The following is a 19,804-nucleotide window of genomic DNA, read 5'->3' as shown; positions in this document are numbered from 1 at the left end:
GAACAGTAGATGGGGAAGAGTTAGGAGACTCCTACACATGGTTATGCTACTACCTAGTTTTATGAGTTTAAGCAGGTTTCTTAAATTCCCCAATTATCATTTCCCTATTTGTGAGATGTTAGCGTTTGACTAGAACTGGATGACCTCTAATGATGTCTTTAGCTCTAGTAGTCTCTGAAATTTCATATGAAGCCACATCTATATAGTAATTCCCCATTTCTCTCTGTCTGCTTCTAAATCCATTTCATAATTCTTCTCTGTCAAGGTCCATTTTCTCTTTGTATTTTATTCTCTTTCAGCAATTATTCTGCATACCTTCATAATTCTATGCTATTCTTTTGCCAATTTATCCATTGACATGTCTGCTTTCTTGGCTGTCCTTCACGGCACCCTGAATATACTGTCTCAAATCTGCATGTGGATAAGAACTCTGCAATTACCAAGATGGACTCTGATGATATCTATAGGGTTCATTTTGGTCCATATTGAACCTCACCCAAGCCTCAACTTCAATATATTTTCCCCAGAATGGCTGCTCTTACTCCTGATTTCTTTCTTAATAACTATTGTTTTCAGTCAGACAGCAGTGATTTGTGGGAAGGCTAAACATCTCCATTTTTTGAAAACTCATACACCCCAATGTTTCTAATATATGGGCACCCATGAAACATTCCTTCCTGTTATTTATGCTTGTCACTATGTCACTCCCCCACAATTCAAGATCTTCTTTACCCCATTTCCCCACTGTTTCTTTCCCTTACTCCCATCCTCTATTTTCAGTAAATGCATGATGTAGGGTAAGGAGGAGCAAGATGAAAATTGAATTGTTGAAGTGAAAATTACTTCTGTCCACGTTAAAATGCATCTAAAAGCAGTTTGGAGCTCCAAAGGGAGAACCTTCATTCTGTTTAGTTCAGCATGCTGGGTGAAAGAGTTAAACCAAAATTCTTTGTTTGGGCTAGGACCAAAAGAATTAAAATCAGCTCAGACTGAAATGAGAGAAAGCAGCAGTGCTGGGAGGGCAGAGATAGATAAACCAGCTGCAAAGTTAACAGAGAACCTTGTTCTTCCCACGGCCATGCAGCAGCTGTAAAAAGCAGTATCCACCTCTCTGAGTGATACTGCTCACTTACCAATGACGCTGAGGCTACTTATTAGTTATCCAGCTATTTAATAGCTAATATCTAGCTATTTATTTTTATTTATTACTGGGTGCACCCAATTAGTGAACGGTCCTCTTCTCATGATAGCATCCAATCCCCAGTTAATCCCTGCTTTTCCTAATCCCACCTCACAAAGAGCGTCCAATCCAGAACCGGTACTCGCTCTCCCTAGACCCTCCTGACTCCCTTTGGCGGGAACCTAAACCTTACAAAAGATACTTCATCCTCCTCTTTCCCTTGAACCAGGCTTCCTCTGGAGTGCCCTTCCTCCTGATTTACACATAAATCAGACTTTACCAGATGGCAGGCTTCTTCCCGGTGGTCTTGGCTGATTTGGCTTTAACAGGAAACAGGTTAGTATCAGGATCTCTAATAGACTTGTTTCGTTATGTCTGCTAAATCTTCCTCTGAGCAATTTAGATTTACAGTTTTTAATTGCTAAAAGCAAAGATACATGTTTTCTGTAATTGTTCCATCAGCACATTTCTAGGAAGGAATTCCCCACCCCTCCATCATACAGCCCTAATATCCGTTTAAAAATGGCTTTAGTCATTTTATCAGGTTCCAATTTCAGCGAATTCAGTTTAAATGACTTCGACTCTGTATTTCTGGGTTACATTAAAACGTAGCAGATGGGGGTCTGTGGGCTTTGAGGGTGTAAATTTTTTATGTAGTTACTGTTAATTCAAAACCAACGAAAGCAGGTTGGGTCATTTTAAAAAGGCTTCTCTAGGAGGAAGTCCCAAGCTTCACCCATGTTTTTCCGGGTGCCCACCGGAGGTATAAATTGCGGGATGACCTTTCTCAGCGTGGAGGAAAGAAGCGCGTCTGTCGTCTTCAGGAGCGATGTACGTCTGGATTCAAGCCTAACAGCCCAAAGTCTTGAACCTGGAGCCGGGTAAAGGTTCCGCCCCTGGTCTCTGGGAAGGAGTACCGGGGGTCTCGGAGCCGGACAAGGTGCTCGTGGGCGGGCGCCGTCACTGCAGCCTGGTGCCCCCAGTTCTCTGCTGCGCGGCGCCGCAGCTTCGTCTTGCTCCCACTGGGCCGCCAGGTTTCCCGCGTTATTGAATCACCCCTTGGCCGCCTCCCTCGAGCGGACAGTGGCGCACATCTGCCTCGTGCCCGGGGCCCGCCCCCGGGCCGCGCTACCCACGCCCAGAGCCTTCCGCCCGGCTGGCCAGGCGCAGTGCAGCAGAGCGCGCTCCCGCTCGGGGCCGGCCCGGCTCGCGCGCACGCTCGCAGGGACCCCCGCCCTCAGAGGAGGGGGTGGGGGCTAAGGGGGGAGGGGAAGGAGTCGGAGGAGGCGGCCGCATCGCCTCCGGCGGGGCTCGAGCTCGCCCTCGCGCGTGCCCTCCGTCGCGCCCGAGGCCCGCGAGGGTGAAACGCTTTCTCCCGGCATGCAGCGGGAGGAGGGATTTAATACCAAGATGGCGGACGGCCCGGATGAGTACGATACCGAAGCGGGCTGCGTGCCCCTTCTCCATCCAGAGGTGAGGAACCGCATCGAGTGCATTCCTCGCCCTTGGGGCCCCGACCTTCTCCCCACCCCCCAGGACTTGCGGAGGGCTGTGGCCTAACCGTGTGGGGGTAGTGGAACGTGTCGAAGTTGGGGAGGGCGGGGAGGCAAATCCAGGCCCGAGCGCAGCTGCGAGCGGATAACGGGGTGGAGATAGCGGGGCGGGCCTGGTCGGGGCGGGCTCTGGGACGCAGTCCCTGGCTCTGCCTAGAGGACAGAGGTGGAGATGTTGTTGGTTCTGCTCTGTCGCCACGCTGCTCGCGGCTGCACAGACGACGGGGGCCTGGTGCTGGTTTGGAACCGCAACTTACGCCCCTAGTCCTGCTCCAAGCTTCTCCGGGGCGAGGAGGGACCGCGTCTGGTTTTGATTTCTTCTCTTTTGCTTCGCTAGGGTGAATGACAGTATCTGTTCCTCCCATTTAGCTCATCACCGTGGGGGAGAACACAGTTTTTGGATAAAGTGGTGTCCTTCCAGGTTATGCCATAGGCAGCACCTCGGGGCACCTTGTGTCGGATGTCCTTATTTGAGCGTCTGTCCTTAAGCGATTAAAGAGAGAGGTCAGAACTTTTGGGAATAGACCCACGCCTACACTAGATTGTCAAAGTACCGTGTTTTGTTTTGTTTTGTTTTGTTTTGTTTGTTTTTTGGAGCCAGGGGAGGACAGTGCAACACGTTTCCCATCACAACATGAGTATCTTCCCATGTAAGTAAACAGTGCCCTGCTCCAGGATCACATTCTGTACTTGTTTACCTCTTAGTTTATAGCTGAGCTAGTGCTAGTTCAGTACTGGAAGTAATTTTGATGCATTCCAGTTTTTAATGATCCACAGTTAGGGGCGGATCAGACAGCGGCAAAGCTTCCTGAAGAACTCCTGTAGCTTTTATGAGGTTAAGGGAAGAAGACAACCTTTGTATTGTAGTGGGGGGAACAAACATGGAAGTCTCTACCTGGTTACTTTGCACTGGAATGATTCTACTTATTTCTGAATTTTGGGTTAAAGCATGCTTTTATTATTTAGTAAAATGTAAATAAAGACACACACTTAAACATGCTATATATTAATACTCAACCACCCTCTTATTCATCACTTTGATTTACCAGAAACAGATGGGACAGTTTCTTAGGAATATGCTTGAGCCACTCTCAATAGAAAAGGCTCCTCTGGATTTCTGAGAAACAGAACTGTACAGTAAAACTAAATATTTTTGTGACCAAGTTAGTACCATTTTTAGAACTGGCATTGGACACATACTTCTTTTAGTTCACACTTAGGCCTTAAAAATATGCCAAGAAATAAACAAAGTTTTCAGATGATGCATTGAAAATGTTGCTAAGGAGTATTTCTACTCATCTGTTCCTATGAAAGTTTCAAATAGTTAAATGTTGATTTTATGTATTTTAACATACTGTTCTTTTAATAAACCTTTGCTTTGTGAAAGGTGAAATAGTACGTTGTTTGGTACTTTAAGAATAATTTTAACTGGCAACGAATCCAGAGAGATACTGCTTGTAATAATGAAATGGCCTGTAGGCTTGAAATTGAGAGACCGGTCTTCAGGTTGCCATTTAAAAGAATATTATTAGAAAATCGGCTTGTCTTATCATTGAAAGTGGAAGTTGACATAAATGTTATCTACCTTTCTTTTTCACCTAGCAAACACAAGGTCTGATTAGGTTAGATGTTTTGTATTTTAAGCTTAAAATTACAAGAGCTAAGGTCTTTCTGCATTTTTCCTGTGGTTAGTGTTGCATGCACACCTGGTGCAGATCTGGTAGAGTTCTGCTTCCTTGCAGTATGTTCTTGGGCAAGCTACTTCTCTGAGTTCTGGTTTCATCATTTGTAATAATGGTATGAAATGATAATAACTAATAGGATATTGTGAGGATTGTGATAATGTATTCTTTTTTTGTTGTTAAAAGAAGCCATGTTTGCAGTCTCCCTTGGAAAGAAACCCATTCTATGCCTTGGTGAGCAAATAAAATAATAATTCTTTTAACTTCTTTTAGGAGAGAACATAGACTTTTGGTCAGACAGACTTAGGTTCTAATTCTGTAATTTGTAGTAATTAGCTAAGGGACCTGAGACAAGTACTTAATCTCTTAAAGTACGGATTTGTTAATCAGAAATGGAGGTGTGGCCTAGTTCAGCTAGCAGTAAGGAATTAGGTGAGACTATGTTGAGGATTAAGAACTGTCACATTGTAGGTGCTCAGTTAATGTTCTTTTTCCTCTACCAGAAGAAGGAGGGAGATGTTCCACATGTGTTTTGGTTTTGGTAAATGGTTTAGAGACTTGTGTGGGTTTTATAGAGTAGAATCTTATAGGAACAAGTTTTATTTTACTTATCTTTAAATTTAACACTGTGTCACAAAAATAGTTTCTCACTTAATATTTGTTGAACAGATGAATTATTTGTTGGATAAAGAAATTAGCTCTTCCTTAAATCTTCTGTTAGTATCCAAATTGCTCACTATTAAACCCTTTCTCGGGATTATGTAATCAGATGAACTGTGAAACCTTCTTTTTAGAGATATTTACTGTGAGAGAAACTTACTTTTTAATTAGTTAAATGACCCATCCATTTAGTCATTCTTTTAAACATTTCTTTATTTTGTTTGGGTCAGGTACTCTACTGAACTCTTGAGACTTTGGGATTTTTGTGTTAAAATCAATGAGAGGCAGTATAGGATAGTGGTTAAGAGCCACTGGTGATAAACAGAATCTGGGTTCGCCCCTTGCTGTTACCATGGTCAATTTACATTTGTAAAATTGGGTTAATACTTCTTAGAGTATTTATTGTGAGCATTAAGTAAAAAAATAATGTTTATAAATGTTTATATAATGTTTATAAAGCAGTCATTCGAGACCAAGGCACATAGGCTGCCAAACAAATCTGACCTGAAAGCCCTAGGATATAATGAATACTGGTGCTATTACTTTGTTTTCTGATGAAGTAGGTGATTATTCATTATATCATAACGGAAGAAATTAGAGGCTATTTGGAAAAAGATGAACTGATTATCATGGGAGTAGGGTGTTAATCCTAGCTCTGTAACTTTAGGCTGTTGGACATTTAACTGCTCTTAAGTTTCTTTGCTTTTGAGATAGGCTAGGGGCGCCTGAGTGGCTCAGTCGGTTAAGCGTCTGACTCTTGATCTCCGCTCAGGTCCTGATCTCAGATAAAAAGATAAAGACGCTAGACTAGATCTCTTAAGATTTCTTTAAACTCTAATGTTGCGATTGTATGTTGTGATTTTTCAGAATCAGTAGGTTTGAGCATCTATCTACATGCATAGTACTGTGCTAGGTTATATGGGTGAAAATAAAATAGTTCAGGATAGCTTCTGCTCTGCAGAAGTTAATGGTCTAATTGGGAATGTATACACATGTGAAACACTTAACAGAAGCCAAATAAGTGCTGAATTGATTAGTGTAGCCTATAAGCAGTATCAGATTTCTGTCACCTAGAATGGTTAGAAGAATGGCTTCAGCAGGGAAATAGAGACCATATGTTGGTCTACAATCCAGCTGACTTGCTATCACCGCTCTTCCATTTCATCCACTAGTATATCCACAATAAGCCATCCTAGCTCTTTCATAGAATGAGGCCACAATACGTCCTTTTGCCAGAGTATTATTATAGGGGCTCTCTGTTTCAGCAAGATCTGACTTAGAGCTTTGAACTGGATTGCCTAGATTATCTAGGGCTTTCATCTCTTGTTTGCTTCCCTTTTTTCTCAATTTCAAAACTTCTGTTACTGCCTTTTCTCTGGTTTCTCTCTTTTTTAAAATGGCAGTGTTTTTTGCTTCACATTAATTTTGTCCATATTCATGTCTCATTTTTTTTCTTTGTTTAAAACATTAAGCCACAGTATTACTACTTCTCTTGCCATCAGATTTTATAAGATCTCTTTTTTGAAGTTTTTCTTTAGTGAAAATGATTTTGCCTTTTTCCATTACTATTTTTTGCCCTATTATGTAGGTAGAGATATATATGTGTATACAAAAATAAATAATTTGCTTTCAGAAAGTAGATAGAAAATTCCTTTGAAAACTGTTTTTCTTCTTCTGATAGGTTACTGTCATACTCTTTTCCTTTAAAACATATCTTTCTGGCAGTTTTTAAGAATCTAATGCCTTTTTTTATTCAGGAAGAATGCTATAGGTCATGTAGTTGTAATTTAGATTTTAAAATACTGTACCTTAAGCATAGTAACCACTGAATCAATAGATACAAAATGAAAATGTAACTAATTGGTGACCTCAGATTGTTTCAAAGCCAAAGTTGAAAACTACTGATCTATAAACCAAAAAATTATATTGGTTGTGAGAAATGCCATTTTACAGTTTTGACTTGTTTGTTTTATTTTGCTCATTACTTTGATTTAGTTTGAGAGAATCATCCCAAAAGTATTTATTTAGAACGGACTGTGGAGTGGATAGGTGTAAGAAGATACTGATTAAAAGTGTGGCTGCTTGAGTTTAAATTCTAGTGTTGCCTCTTACTAGCTATGTGACCCTGGGCAAGTTATTGAACTGTGTCCTAATTTTCCAGACAAAAATGGGAGTATAATAGCACCTACCTCATGAAGTTATTGTCAAGGTTAAGTGAGATAATATATATAAAGTTGAGTCTGGCGCTTAGTAACACAATGCATGTTAGTATTAATGTTGTGGTAAGAAGTTAGTAATTCTCAAGCAATAGTAGTATACATGTACTAGATATGGAGGCAGCTAAGAAGCTAAGATAATTAAAATTGATTGGGGATTGAGGAGAAGATGGGCAGAGGACTTTAAGCTTTTTAAATACTATTTAATTTTCTTAAAAATGTGTGCTTTGATATGAGGAGAGTTTATTGAACATCTGAGTATGATCTTGATGCTTTGACAGGTCACAAAGTAATGGGGAATATAAAATAAGGCATTGTAAAATAACAAAATATTAACTGTAGGCCTTTAGATCCCTCACAATAGATAAAAGTGAGCTTGTTAAAATTTTGTTAAAAATTAAAAACCCATGGCAAACTTCTTTTCCTTTAGAGAGTATTCTAATGTTATGTTAGGGTAGTTAGGATTAGTTAGTTACGGCATCTTGATACAGTGTGCTTTTTGACAGAACCTCTTAACAACCACATAATCCAAAAAGCATTTCAGTATCAGGGTTATGTGAAACGCTCTTTCCTAGCATCATCTAACTCTAGTATTATTTTGTAATTAGATTCTAGTACAGAAAGGTGATTTAAAAATAAAATATCGAATACTTTAAACTTTGGAGTTTGAAAAATTGATTCAAGGCAATATTGTATTTATAAAATATGCAAATAAAATTCTCATGCAGTATAATAATTTTCCAGTGGTAGGATAATATCTTCTATTAAAATATCCTTAAAATAGAACTACACTGGCAACTAATTTGAAAGTGTAGTGAAACTTCAGCTTTCTGTAAAGGAGATATTGCAAAGAACTTAATTTCCTGAGTTATAAAGGGATATTATTTTTTGCTTTTGTTTTAATTGTTGGTGAAAATTTGTCACATGCTTATTGCATTTTCTAGGATTAATAAACACTAAATATGATAGAATCTTTGATAAATTACAATATTATAATGTCTTAAGCTTGTTTTTCTGATTATGAATGTTTATTATTGAGGAGATGGAGGTGAGGGGGCTAAATGTACCTGAAGTGTGTGGTTTTTTGTTTTTTGTTTTTTTTTGCATATACGTTAAACAGCTTATATTTTTAAAAATCAGTTCTTTAATATTAGGAAAAATCAAGTGAAAAATAGTAACTGATTGAGATGTTACTGTACTATACCCTTGTCAACTTTTTTTTAAAGATTTTTTTTGAGAGAGCATGTTTAAGGGGTGGGGGCAGAGAGAGAGGGAAAAGCAGACTCTCCACTGAGCAGGGAGCCCAATGGGGGGAGACTCCAGCCCAGGACCCTGAGATCATGACCTGAGCTGAAGGCAGGTGGTTAACTGACTGGGCCAGCCCGGCACCCCTACCCTTGTCAGTTTTTAAAAATAAGTTTCTGGATTACCAACATTTGTTAACTTATGAAGGATTTGATGAGGGATGAGCAAAACCATCCATATTTTCATGAAAAATAAAAAAATAAACCCTTCTGTGAACTGAAGAGAGAGGTTGCTTGTTGTGTTAGAATCCTTGAGTTGCAAACCCTTTTAAAAACTTACTTGGGCAAAAAGGGAAGTTACTGATTTACATAACCCTAACTTAGGATGGCAGGGATGCATTTGGACTCAAGGGTACCTGGAACTTGAGCCGAGAATGTCACCAAGACTGTTTTCTATCTGTTCTCATCTTTGCATTTCAGTTCTGTTTTCTCCTAATGTAGAGAATTTTCTTTCTTCTCTATAGTGGTGACATGGATGCTGACTTTTTTTCCCCCCATCTATCTCAAATTTTAACTAACAATTAGAGAGGGACTGCATGTCTTCCCTTATTCCACAGTGGAAAGTGCCATTGCATTTTTCTTATTTAGGTTGTTTCCACTCTTATGACCATGAAATAAGGCCTGTAATTTGCTCAGATCTCTTGGTTGGATTTGAGGGGAGAATAGTTTCCTTAAAGAAGGAATGCTAGCAGGCAAAATTATTTCTGTCCTCTATATTCTTAACTGAAAGAACTGTTTATTTGCTTTGTTTCCAGTCATCTAGTTTTTTACATGCTTTAAGAGATATTGTAATTACATTGAACTCATTCTTAATGCCAAATGTTCTAGTCGAGTTACTGAATAGAGTTCTGTGTGAATAATCTAGACCAGGAGTTGGGAGACTTTCTGTAAAGGCCAGGTAGTAAATATTTTCAAGTTTGTGGGCCATATAGTCTCTGTAGCAATTACTCAGCCCTGTGGTGGTCCTATTAGAGCAGCCAAAGACAATATGGAAATGATTGGGTGTGCCATGTTCCAATAGAACTTTGTATATAAAATCAGGTAGTGAGTCAGATTTGACCTGTGGGATATATTTGTCAGCCCCTTATTGGGACAATACATAGAAACTCCAAGAAATTTATATTATAATGTATGTTTCAGTGCATTGAATCCCATTGGTCACTGGTATTCAATAACTTTATCAGGACTGGATTTGTGTGGGAGATGGGTTGGGTGAGCTAAGAATTGTGTGTGTGTGTGTGTGTGTGTGTGTGTGTATTAGAATTTTATGGAGAACTTTGTTAGAATACACCTGTTTCCATGCACACCTCTTAAAGTTTGTAATTTAGTATGTGGATTTGTGGTATGTATATTTTGAAAAAGTTCCAGAGAGGATTCTTATAAACTATCTCATATTTTGTTCTCCATTCATTGATACATACTTGATATGTGGTAAAAGTTTTACTACAGGAGGAGGAAGGAAGCTGATTTGACATTTAGTGTATGAAGAATTGTACTGTATGCTTTTCATGTTATCTCTTCGGTTTTATAACAATAATGGTAATTGTTAACATTTATCAAATTATAACTGAGCTAGCCACTATCCTGAATAGTTTTGCATGTATATTCATTCAGTTCTCCCACTTTTCTATACCTATTTTACAAATGAGGAAATGGAGGCATAGAGAGAGTAAGTTACTTGTTGGTAGGTGGCAGAACTGAATTTGAATCCAGGTTTAAACTGCTTGAATTCAGTTGCTCCTTTTTTATAGCACAGCACAATGTGAAAGTGATTAATACAGTCATAGAGTTGATTGAATATCATTTGCCAGGCACTGGTTAGCTGTGATTGTAAGTGCCCTCATTTACTTTTTAAAAAATTCTTGAAGTTTTTTTAATAGGCTTTATTTTTTTAGACCAGTTTTGAGTTTACAGCAAAACTGAGCAGAAAGTATAAAGATTTCCCATATACTTGCTGCCCCCACACCTGCACCACCCTCTGCTGCATATGAACCTACATTGATACATCATTACCACCCAGAGCTCATACGTTACATTAGGGTTCACTTTTGGTATATGTTCTTTGGGTTTTGACAAACATGTAATGACATCTATGCATTGTTACGATAGTATACAGAATAGTTTCACTGCCCTAAAAATCCTCTGTGCACCACCTATATTCATCCCTCCCTCCCTGCTAACTCTGGCAACTACTGATCTTTTTACTCTTTTCATAGTGTTGCCTTTACCATAATGTCCTGTAATTGGGATCATATAGTGTGTAACCTTTTCAGATTGGCTTCTTTACTTAGTAATATGCATTTAAGTTTCCTCCATGTTTTTTCATGACTCAACAGCTCATCTTTTTAATGCTGAATAATGTTCCATTGTGCGGGTGTACCATAGTTTAGTTATTCATTCACCTACTGAAGGACATTTTGGTTATTTCAGTGTTCTGCTCATTTACTTCTTAAAGTTCTGCAAAGCAGGTATTATGGAACTGTTTACAGATTAGGAAGCAGAGTCAGAGGGGTGAAGTAATTTATTCAGTTTCACATCATTAGCAGTTGGCAGTTTATATTAGAACCTAAGCTCTCTAACTCCAAACCCGTAATCCTCACATATATTCTGCCATATAATTTAATAGGTCAAAACACAAATTATTTTTGACTATATAATTGAAAAACTCAGAATTACTCTCAGCTTTTGTTAAAGGTTTTAGGGGAGGACTCAGTTTTGGCAGTTGCTCTAAGTCTACTTCTTTGAGTAACCATTTGACTTGAAATCCTAAAACTGGATTTTCTTAAAAACACTCTCCTTCAGGGGCGCCTGGGTGGCTCAGTCGTTAAGCTTCTGCCTTCAGCTCAGGGCATGATCCCGGCGTTCTGGGATCGAGTCCCGCATCAGGCTCCTCCTCTGGGAGCCTGCTTCTTCCTCTCCCACTCCCCCTGCTTGTGTTCCCTCTCTCATTGCCTGTCTCTATCTCTGTCAAATAAATAAAATCTTTAAAACAACAACAACAACAACAAAACACTCTCCTTCAGAATTTTTGTTTATTCCATTCTATTTTTTCTTTTCCCCTGCTTATTCTGAACATATAAGGTAAAATATGTTTTCATTAATAAAATTCCTGGAAAAGAAATGAAATAACCCTAGGTGTGATCAAGGGGGAGGGGTTTGAGGCGTTGAAGATAAATATTCTTAGTATTAAATCTGTGGAATAGCTGATGAGAAGACAAGTGTTGCTGGCTTGAGTCCAGGCACCTTGGTTTTAAACCAAGAGTCCCACTGTTGCTTATATTATCACCCTTTGCTGTAATTATAAGTATTCACTACTCTCCATTTGTAATTCTGCAACTATGATCATGAGTAAACTGTAGACATTCTTTCTAATGGAATTTTGCTTTCTGATTGAACACCCATTATGAATATCCAGCATCTTTCACCTGTTTATGTAAGAAGTTAATTGAGTTGATTTCATAAGTTTCCATTATTTAAACTTGTTTTTTCCTTATTTGTCTTCTTTTTTTCTGTGGATAATTGAATGTAACCAAATCTAACAAAGTCCACCCTTGGGGGAAAAAACTTTGACAAACTAGAATCTGGAACCATAACATAGCAGACCAAATAAAAACTTTCTGAACTCTTATCCTAACATCTGATTTGTTCTATATTGTTGAATAGTATATATGAATTTTTAAGGTGTCAGACATTTAAATTCCAGTATGGGTTTTTTTGCTTTTAAAAAAAGTGACACTTGATTATTGTCAAGTATTTAAGTAGTACAGAAGGTATATAGTAGAAGGTAAAAGTAATATAACCAGTGCATTTTTTCTGAATATACTTTGGATGTAGTTCCATTGTACCATATGATCTTTCCCCTTTCTTTGTAATGTCTAGACCTGCCTTGTTTAACGTGGTAGCCACCACCAATGACATGTGGCAATTTAAATTTAAATTGATTAAAATGAATATAATAGAAAATTCAGTTTTTCAGTCACCCTAGTCAAGTTTCAAGTGTCTGTTAGCTATGTGTGCCTAGTGACTACTGTTTGAGACAGCGTAGAAATGTAGAATATATCTGTAATTGCAGAAAGTTCTTTTGGACAATGCTGATATGGATGGTTTTTTAAAAACATATATGCCTTTTAAAAAAATATTTTCTACTGCATAACTCTTTTTGTTAAGGCATATTTTATTTATGATAAATTGTACAAATTTAACATTTTTAAGTTCATTTTTAAGTTAAACTTTTTATTTTGAGATAGTTTCAATTCACATGCAATTGTAAGAAAAAGTACAGAGAGATCTTGTGTACCCTTTACCCAGGTTCCCCCAGTGGCAACACCTTGCAAAATTATAGTGTAATATCACAACCAGGAGATTATATTGAATCACTAAAGATATGGAACATTTCATTACCGCAAAGATCCTTCGTGTTGCCCTTGTATACCATGCTAAACTGTTATCCATTTCTATAGTTTTGTAATTTTAAGAATGTTATTTAAATGGAATCATAGTGGTATGTAACCTTATGGGATTGGCTTTTTTCAATCAGCATAATTCTCTGGAGATTTGTCTGGTTGTAGCAGTCAGTCATTATTTCGTTCCTTTTTATTACTGGGTAGTGTATGGATATATTACAGTTTGTTTAACCATTTACCTATAGAAGGCTATCTGGATTGTTTCCAGTTTTTGGTTATTATATATGAAGCTACTTTAACCATTTGTGTACAGGTCTTTGTGTAAAGTAAAAATAACTTTTCATGGGGCACCTGGGTGGTGCAGTCAGTTAAGTGTCTGACTCTGGATTTCAGGTCAGGTTGTGATTTCAGGGTCCTGAGATTGAGCCCCAATTTGGGCTCTGCCCTTGGCATGGAGCCTGCTTAAGATTCTCTCCCTCTCCCGCTGCCCTTCTTCCCCATGCACACGCTCTCTCTCCCTCTCTGTCTCTAAAATAATAAATAAATGAATCTTAAAAAAAGTTTTCATTTCACTGGGTTATAGGGTAGTTGTATGTTAGTGTTTTCAGGAAACTGTCAAGGGGTGCCTGGGTGGTTCAGTCGTTAAGCGTCTGCCTTCAGCCCAGGGCGTGATCCCAGGGTCCTGGGATCGAGCCCCGCATCGGGCTCCCTGCTCTGCTGGGAGCCTGCCTCTTCCTCTCCCACTCCCCCTGGTTGTGTTCCCTCTCTCACTGGCTGTGTCTCTCTCTGTCAGATAAATAAAATCTTTAAAAAAAAAAAAAAAAGAAAAAAGAAAAAAAACCCTGTCAAGCTGTTTTCCAGAGTGGCTGTACATTTTACATTTCAGTCAGCAGGGTATGAGTAATCTGATCTCTGCATTTTCACCAGCATTTACTATTGATACTTTTTTTGATTTTAGCCCATTTGAATAGTAGATGATGATAAGTCATTGTGGTATTAATTTGCATTTCCCTAATGGCCATTGTTGCTGACTATGTTTTCATGTGCTTACTTGCCATCTTATATCCTCTTGGGTGAAATGTCTCTTTGTAATAGTTTGCTAGAGCATAGAAATACCACACATAAAGTGGCTGAAATAATGGAAATTTATTTTCTCATTGTTTTGAAGCGTGGAAGTCCAAGATCAAGGTATTAGCGGGCTTGGTTTCTTTTGAGGTCCCACTCTGGCTTATAGACAGCTGCCCTCTTGCTGTGTCCTCACATGGTTTTTTAACTGTGCTCACAGTGACCCTGGTGTCTGTGTCCAGATATCCTCTTCCTTTAAGGACACCAGTCAGATTGGATTGGGGCCCACCCTGGCAACCTCTTTTAAACTTAATTCCCCCTTTAAATGGCTTAGCTCCAAATACAGTAACATTTTGAGGTACTGGCAGCTTGGCTTCAATAAGTGGATTTTGGGGGACACAATTCAGCCCATAACAATGCCTTTTGCCACTTTCTTTCAATTGATTATTTTACTGTTGAGTTTTAAATGTATTCTAGACACTAGTTCTTTGTTTTGGCTTGCAGATATTTTCTCCCAGTCTATTAGCTTGTCTTTTCAGCCTCAATAGGGTCTTTCTCATGGCATAAGTTTAAAGTTTGATGAGGTCTGGTTTATAAGTTTTTACTTTTATGGGCTGTATTTTTTTGAGTTAAGTCTAAGACTCTTCTTTCCTAGCCATAGATCTCAAAGATTTTTTCTTTTTTACATTATAGTTTCACAGGTAACACTGAAGTTCAGGATCAGTTATTTTTTGCATAAAGTGTGAGAATTAGGTTGAGGTTTTTTGTGTTTTGGGCTTTTTGTGGCCTGTAAATATCTAGCTGCTTCAATACCATTTGTTGAAAAGCTTATCTTTCCTCCATTGAATTGTTTTTACATTGTTGTCAGAGATCAGTTGAGCATATTTGTGTGTGCTTATTTCTGGGTTCTGTGTTCCACTTCACTGATCTATGTGTCTGTCCCTCAGCCAGTACTATACCATCCTGATTACTGTAGCTTTATAAAAGGTCTTGAAATTGAGTAACTGCTTTCTTTATTCATTTTTTTCAAAATTATTTTAGCTACTTTATTTGCCTTCCTATGTAAATTTTAAAATAATCTTGTCTATATTTACAAAAAATCTTCCTAGGACTTTGATAGGAATTGCATTAAACTTGTATATCAGTATGGGGAGAATTGACATCTTTACCATGTTAAGTCTTCCAATTCATGAATATGGTATGTCTGTTTAGTTGTTCAGATCTTTGTTTTCTTTCATCAGTGTTTTGTGGTTTTCAGCATGAAAGTACTGTATATGTTTGGTTACACTAATTTCTGTTCTCTCAGGCCGACTTATGGCATCTCTCCAGCAGTTCTTACACTCCTACATCGTCAGTTTTTAGCTTTATTAGATTATATCTACTAATCATTTTTCCCAGCCAAAAAAAAAAAAAATCCCAAAATCAAACCTTATTTTCTTTAATCCCACTTACCTCTGTTTTCTGCCCTATTTCTTTGCTCTTCTTTATAGCAAAACTCGTCAGAAGAGTTGCTTATATTTGCTGTTCCCAGTTCCTTTCCTTCCCATCTTTTCTTTAATCAGTCCAGCCTGGCATATGCCCCACCTTGTCAAAGTAAAGCAGCATGTCGGTTGCTAAATCCAGTGGTCATCATGTGGTCCTTATCCTTCTTGAGTTTTCATCAGCATTGATATAGTTGATTTCTCCTGGATACATTTTCTTTGCTTCAGGGAAATGCAGATTAAAACAAGGTCCAATTTGGTACCCATCAGATTTCCTCAAAATTAAGTCTGGTAAATCTAAATATAGTGAAAACTCAGACATTGCTAGTGAAGCTTAAATTGGTCTTACCACCTTAGAAAGCAATTTAATGATAGGAAAGTTGAAGATACTAAAATCTTTTTATCCAGATGTTCTATTACTAGGTGCTTACCCTAGAGAAACTTTTACAGGTGAGATTTGTATAAGATTGTTCATTGTAGTATGGTTTATAGTAGCAAAAAGTCTCAGTAGGAAACTGTATGTGGTTTATTCATATAATAGAGTACTATCTAGCAATTGCATTGAACTACATGTATCAGCACAGAGAGATCTCAGAAACATAATGTTAAGTGAAAAATACTAGGTGTGAAAGAATAAATTATATATGGTATATTTGTGATTTATGTGATTTATGATATATAATAAGATATTAAATGGGACTTTTTGTGTCATCTAAGCATTTTTCCTGGAGTTCAAAGCTGAGGACAGTAGTTGACAAAGGATCCCTGTGGTGTAAACAGAGATGCTGAGCTTGCTGGGAAGTGGCCATGATTTGTCCTGGAACTCTGTTACCTCCAGCTTATACAAAATTGAGAGAGACTTAAATGAGAGGAAGGGCTCTTTGAAGAGTTATTAATCCAAGAGGGAGTGCTGTAGTGTTTATATTGTCCTCTGTGTGTGTTGCAAACAATTTCTCTGAAAGACTGGGGAACTTTTCAGGAGGGAAAATTTGTCTAAGTCTGGATGCCTGCTGGGATGCTGTCTTAGTGGAGTGTTAGAGAATTCATGGAAAAGTGTGATTTGGGTCCCCTGCAGTTATTGAAGGCCCACAGACTGAAGGCCATTGCTGCTTTCCTGGGGAAGCATAAAGGTAAGGGATACATAAAATAGTATTGCAGTGGAAGAGCCAGAAGAGAGGGCTTCCTCTGTGTGTGTAGTGATGTTAACAGTGTTTCCTTTGGACCAGGAGAACACTTTAGAAGCTAGTTAGGCTAGAGCCATCATGAAAGAAACTTCTCACTTTTCTCTCTCTATTCCTGTCCTGTGGTAGGCAGAATGATGGCCCCCCCCCAAAATCAAATCTTAATCCCTGGAACCTGTGTTACCTTATTAAATGGAAAAGAGTCTTTGCGGGGATAATTAAATTAAGGGTGTTGAGATGGGGAGGTTATTTTGGATATCCAGGTGGACTCTAATTGCAGTCACGTGTATCCTTATAAAGGGGAGGTAGAGGGCGATTTGAACACACATGCACAGAAGGTTATATGAAGCAGACTGGAGAGATTGGGAGATGTGGGCCTGGAATATTGGAGTGAGGTTGCCACAAGCCAGGGAATGCCGGAAGTTACCAGAGCTAGAAGAGGCAAAGAATGGCTTCTCCCCTGGTACCTCCTGAGGGAGTGTGGCCCTGCTGACACCTTCTGATACTGATGTCTGATTTTGGACTTCTGACCTCCAGAACTATAAGATAATATATTTGTGTTGTTTTAAGCCTCTAAGTTTGTGGTAACCTATTATAGCTGTAATGGAAAACTAATACACCATCACACAGTATTGTAATTATTTGTTTTCAGAGGATTGGGAACACAGAAAACTGGATTGTTAACTCTGCCTGAGGGAAACAAGGAAGGCTGTGGTGACATTTGAATTGTGAATTGAAGGATTTGTAAAAGTTTGCCAGATCTGAGATGGGGCGTGCCTTCTAAGTGGAATAGCTAACATGAGTGAAAGGACCTTAAGGTTTTTAATGTACAAGACTTCTTGGGATGGCTGTTAAACATTTAAGATGCTTAGAAGGAAATGGTAGATACTAAGGTTGGAAAAAGTAAGTTGGGGCCAGTTCATGCAATTTTGCATGCTTACTGAAGTGTTACCACTTTACCCTATTTGCATGATTATAAGGATTTTAAGCAGGGAAGTGATTGGAACAGTAAGGTGGCTACACCATTTGAGAAGATATTGTAGAGGCAAAACAAAAAAGAAGTGATGGATTTGCTTTGAGAAAAGAAGTAGTAAGACTTGGTAGCTAATTAATTGCACCTGAAATTTTGGGGGCTTGAATGACATTTAGTGTGGACATTTTGCTAGTTGGAAATGCCTTTTAGTAAATTATACAGGAAGGTGGAAGAATATATTGTAAAGATGGTGAGGAGGAGAAAGATCATTAGATGATCTTTTAAAATTGTATATCTAATCTGTAATTTCCTTGCTCAAAACTCCCTGATTATCTATTGCCTACTGAACTGGATGCCTAATAAGTACCTTTGTTTATTCTCAATTGAAGATGGGATTTGTGCATTTCTTCTTTTAGGATTTTCAGTGTTTCTTTGACATCGTATTTGCAACTTGGTAAATAAATTTAAAACTTAATGCACACGTGCACTTGACTCATACATTTAAAAAACAAACAAAACTTAAATTGCTTAAAAGGTATTTGCCACAGATGGGACATTTTGTGTCTGCCCTACCTTTCTGGGGCCAAGCTGGAAATGTGGCCAGTACTTGAGCTTGGGTTGCTGGTTAAGAAGAGTTGGCTGTGTGTGTGAAGGGCAGGAAGCAGAGAAGTGGAAAGAGACTTCCGTGAGATTTTCAGGCCAACTAGGAGATGATATGAAAAGAATGCTAGTCAGAATCCTATAGTTGGAGAATAAAATTGAGAGTTAATCTCAAGTGAAATATGAAATTGGACATGTTTTATAGGGGTGGTGGCCAACTGAGTATTTATATCCAAGTACAATGTTATTCATTCTCTGGAATGTATTTGAATACTATTTAACAACTTATATATAATGGAGAAACAATAAAGACATTGCCTTTTTAAAGTGGAAAAAAAGGTAAGGAAATAAGGACGTACTGTCATCATTTTTTCCCCAGTATTGCACTTGATGTTTTTGCCAATGTCATATGCCACAGAAGTGAAAGACCACATTTACTTGCAGGAGTAAATGTTTGGAGTACTTGTTTGTATTCTTAGTCTACTCAAAGAAATCATCAAACACAAATGAATATTTTTAATCATGTGTCGAGATACAAGATAAATTTGAGCATTAGCAATACTCCTGTATACTAGTTATTACATTAAAGGTCTTGAGATGCAGAGGTTATCCTGGATATCGAGCTCCAAAATACAGTGGAAATGCTTTATGCTCTCCATTGCATACTCTTTACCAAAATAATTCTGAGTTGTATTAGTCAGATTAAGCTAGGTTTTGCTGCAGTAGCCACGCTAAAGTCTTAGTGGCTTACATGTTAACGTGCAGTACATATGCATTGTGGGTTGGATAGTGGCTTTGGGAATTCGACTGATTATCTACTCTTTGGAATATTGCCATTTTCAACTGATTATCCACTCTTTGGAATATTGCCATTTTCCATGGTAGAGGGAAAGAGAATGAGGAATTGCATACTGGCTCTTAAAACCTATTCTCTGAAAACAACATGTCTCTTTTATTCATATTCTATTAATTAAAAAAAAGCCACTTGGACTCACTTCACTTTCAAGGGGCCATGGTGTATAATCCTGCTATGTACTTGGAAAGAGAATTGGAAATATTTAATGGTTAGCACTAATGATCACAGTAGCATTTAAATATAAAAGTTAGGACCAGAAAGCCCAAGGAAAAGATTGTATGTGATTATAAAGAGCATAATTCTTGAAATATATTGAAAATATAAATAACTCAAAAAATAGAACAGAAGTGTTTAGGTCAGTATGAAAAAGGTTAATATCTAATCTTCTCAGTATGTGAAAATCTGATTCAAATCTGTTAAACAAACAAATTTCAGGCCTCAAATAGAATAAAATGGCCAAAGGATAAGAACAGGCAAGTCTCAAAAGATGACATAGAATAGGAAAGTTAAAATACCAAGTATTTTTTTTTAAGATTTTATTTATTTGAGAGAGTGAAAAAGAGCAGGTGCATGAGTGGGGGGGGGGGAGGTGGCTCCTGGAGAGAGCAGGAGGGGCAGAGGCAGAGGGACAAGCAGACTCTCTGCTGAGC

At 38.2% G+C, this 19,804-nt stretch overlaps 1 protein-coding gene across 2 annotated transcripts in view; it reads left to right on the top strand.

Annotated features, from left to right (window-relative positions):
* Positions 1-2,453: 2,453 nt before the first annotated feature.
* ZDHHC17 (zinc finger DHHC-type palmitoyltransferase 17) overlaps positions 2,454-19,804 on the top strand; it is an 84,426-nt gene continuing 67,075 nt past the window's right edge. For both annotated transcript variants that reach the window (XM_057316276.1, XM_057316275.1), the window contains exon 1: positions 2,454-2,653. In XM_057316276.1, the coding sequence (XP_057172259.1) occupies positions 2,561-2,653 (93 nt within the window). In that variant the 5' untranslated portion in view covers positions 2,454-2,560. The remainder of the gene's footprint in view (positions 2,654-19,804) is intronic.

The sequence above is a fragment of the Ursus arctos genome, unplaced genomic scaffold, assembly GCF_023065955.2.
Source record: "Ursus arctos isolate Adak ecotype North America unplaced genomic scaffold, UrsArc2.0 scaffold_21, whole genome shotgun sequence".
Taxonomy (NCBI): Eukaryota; Metazoa; Chordata; class Mammalia; order Carnivora; family Ursidae; genus Ursus; species Ursus arctos.
Note: the sequence above shows the minus strand (reverse complement) of the source record. Positions and strands in the feature narration are given on the sequence as shown.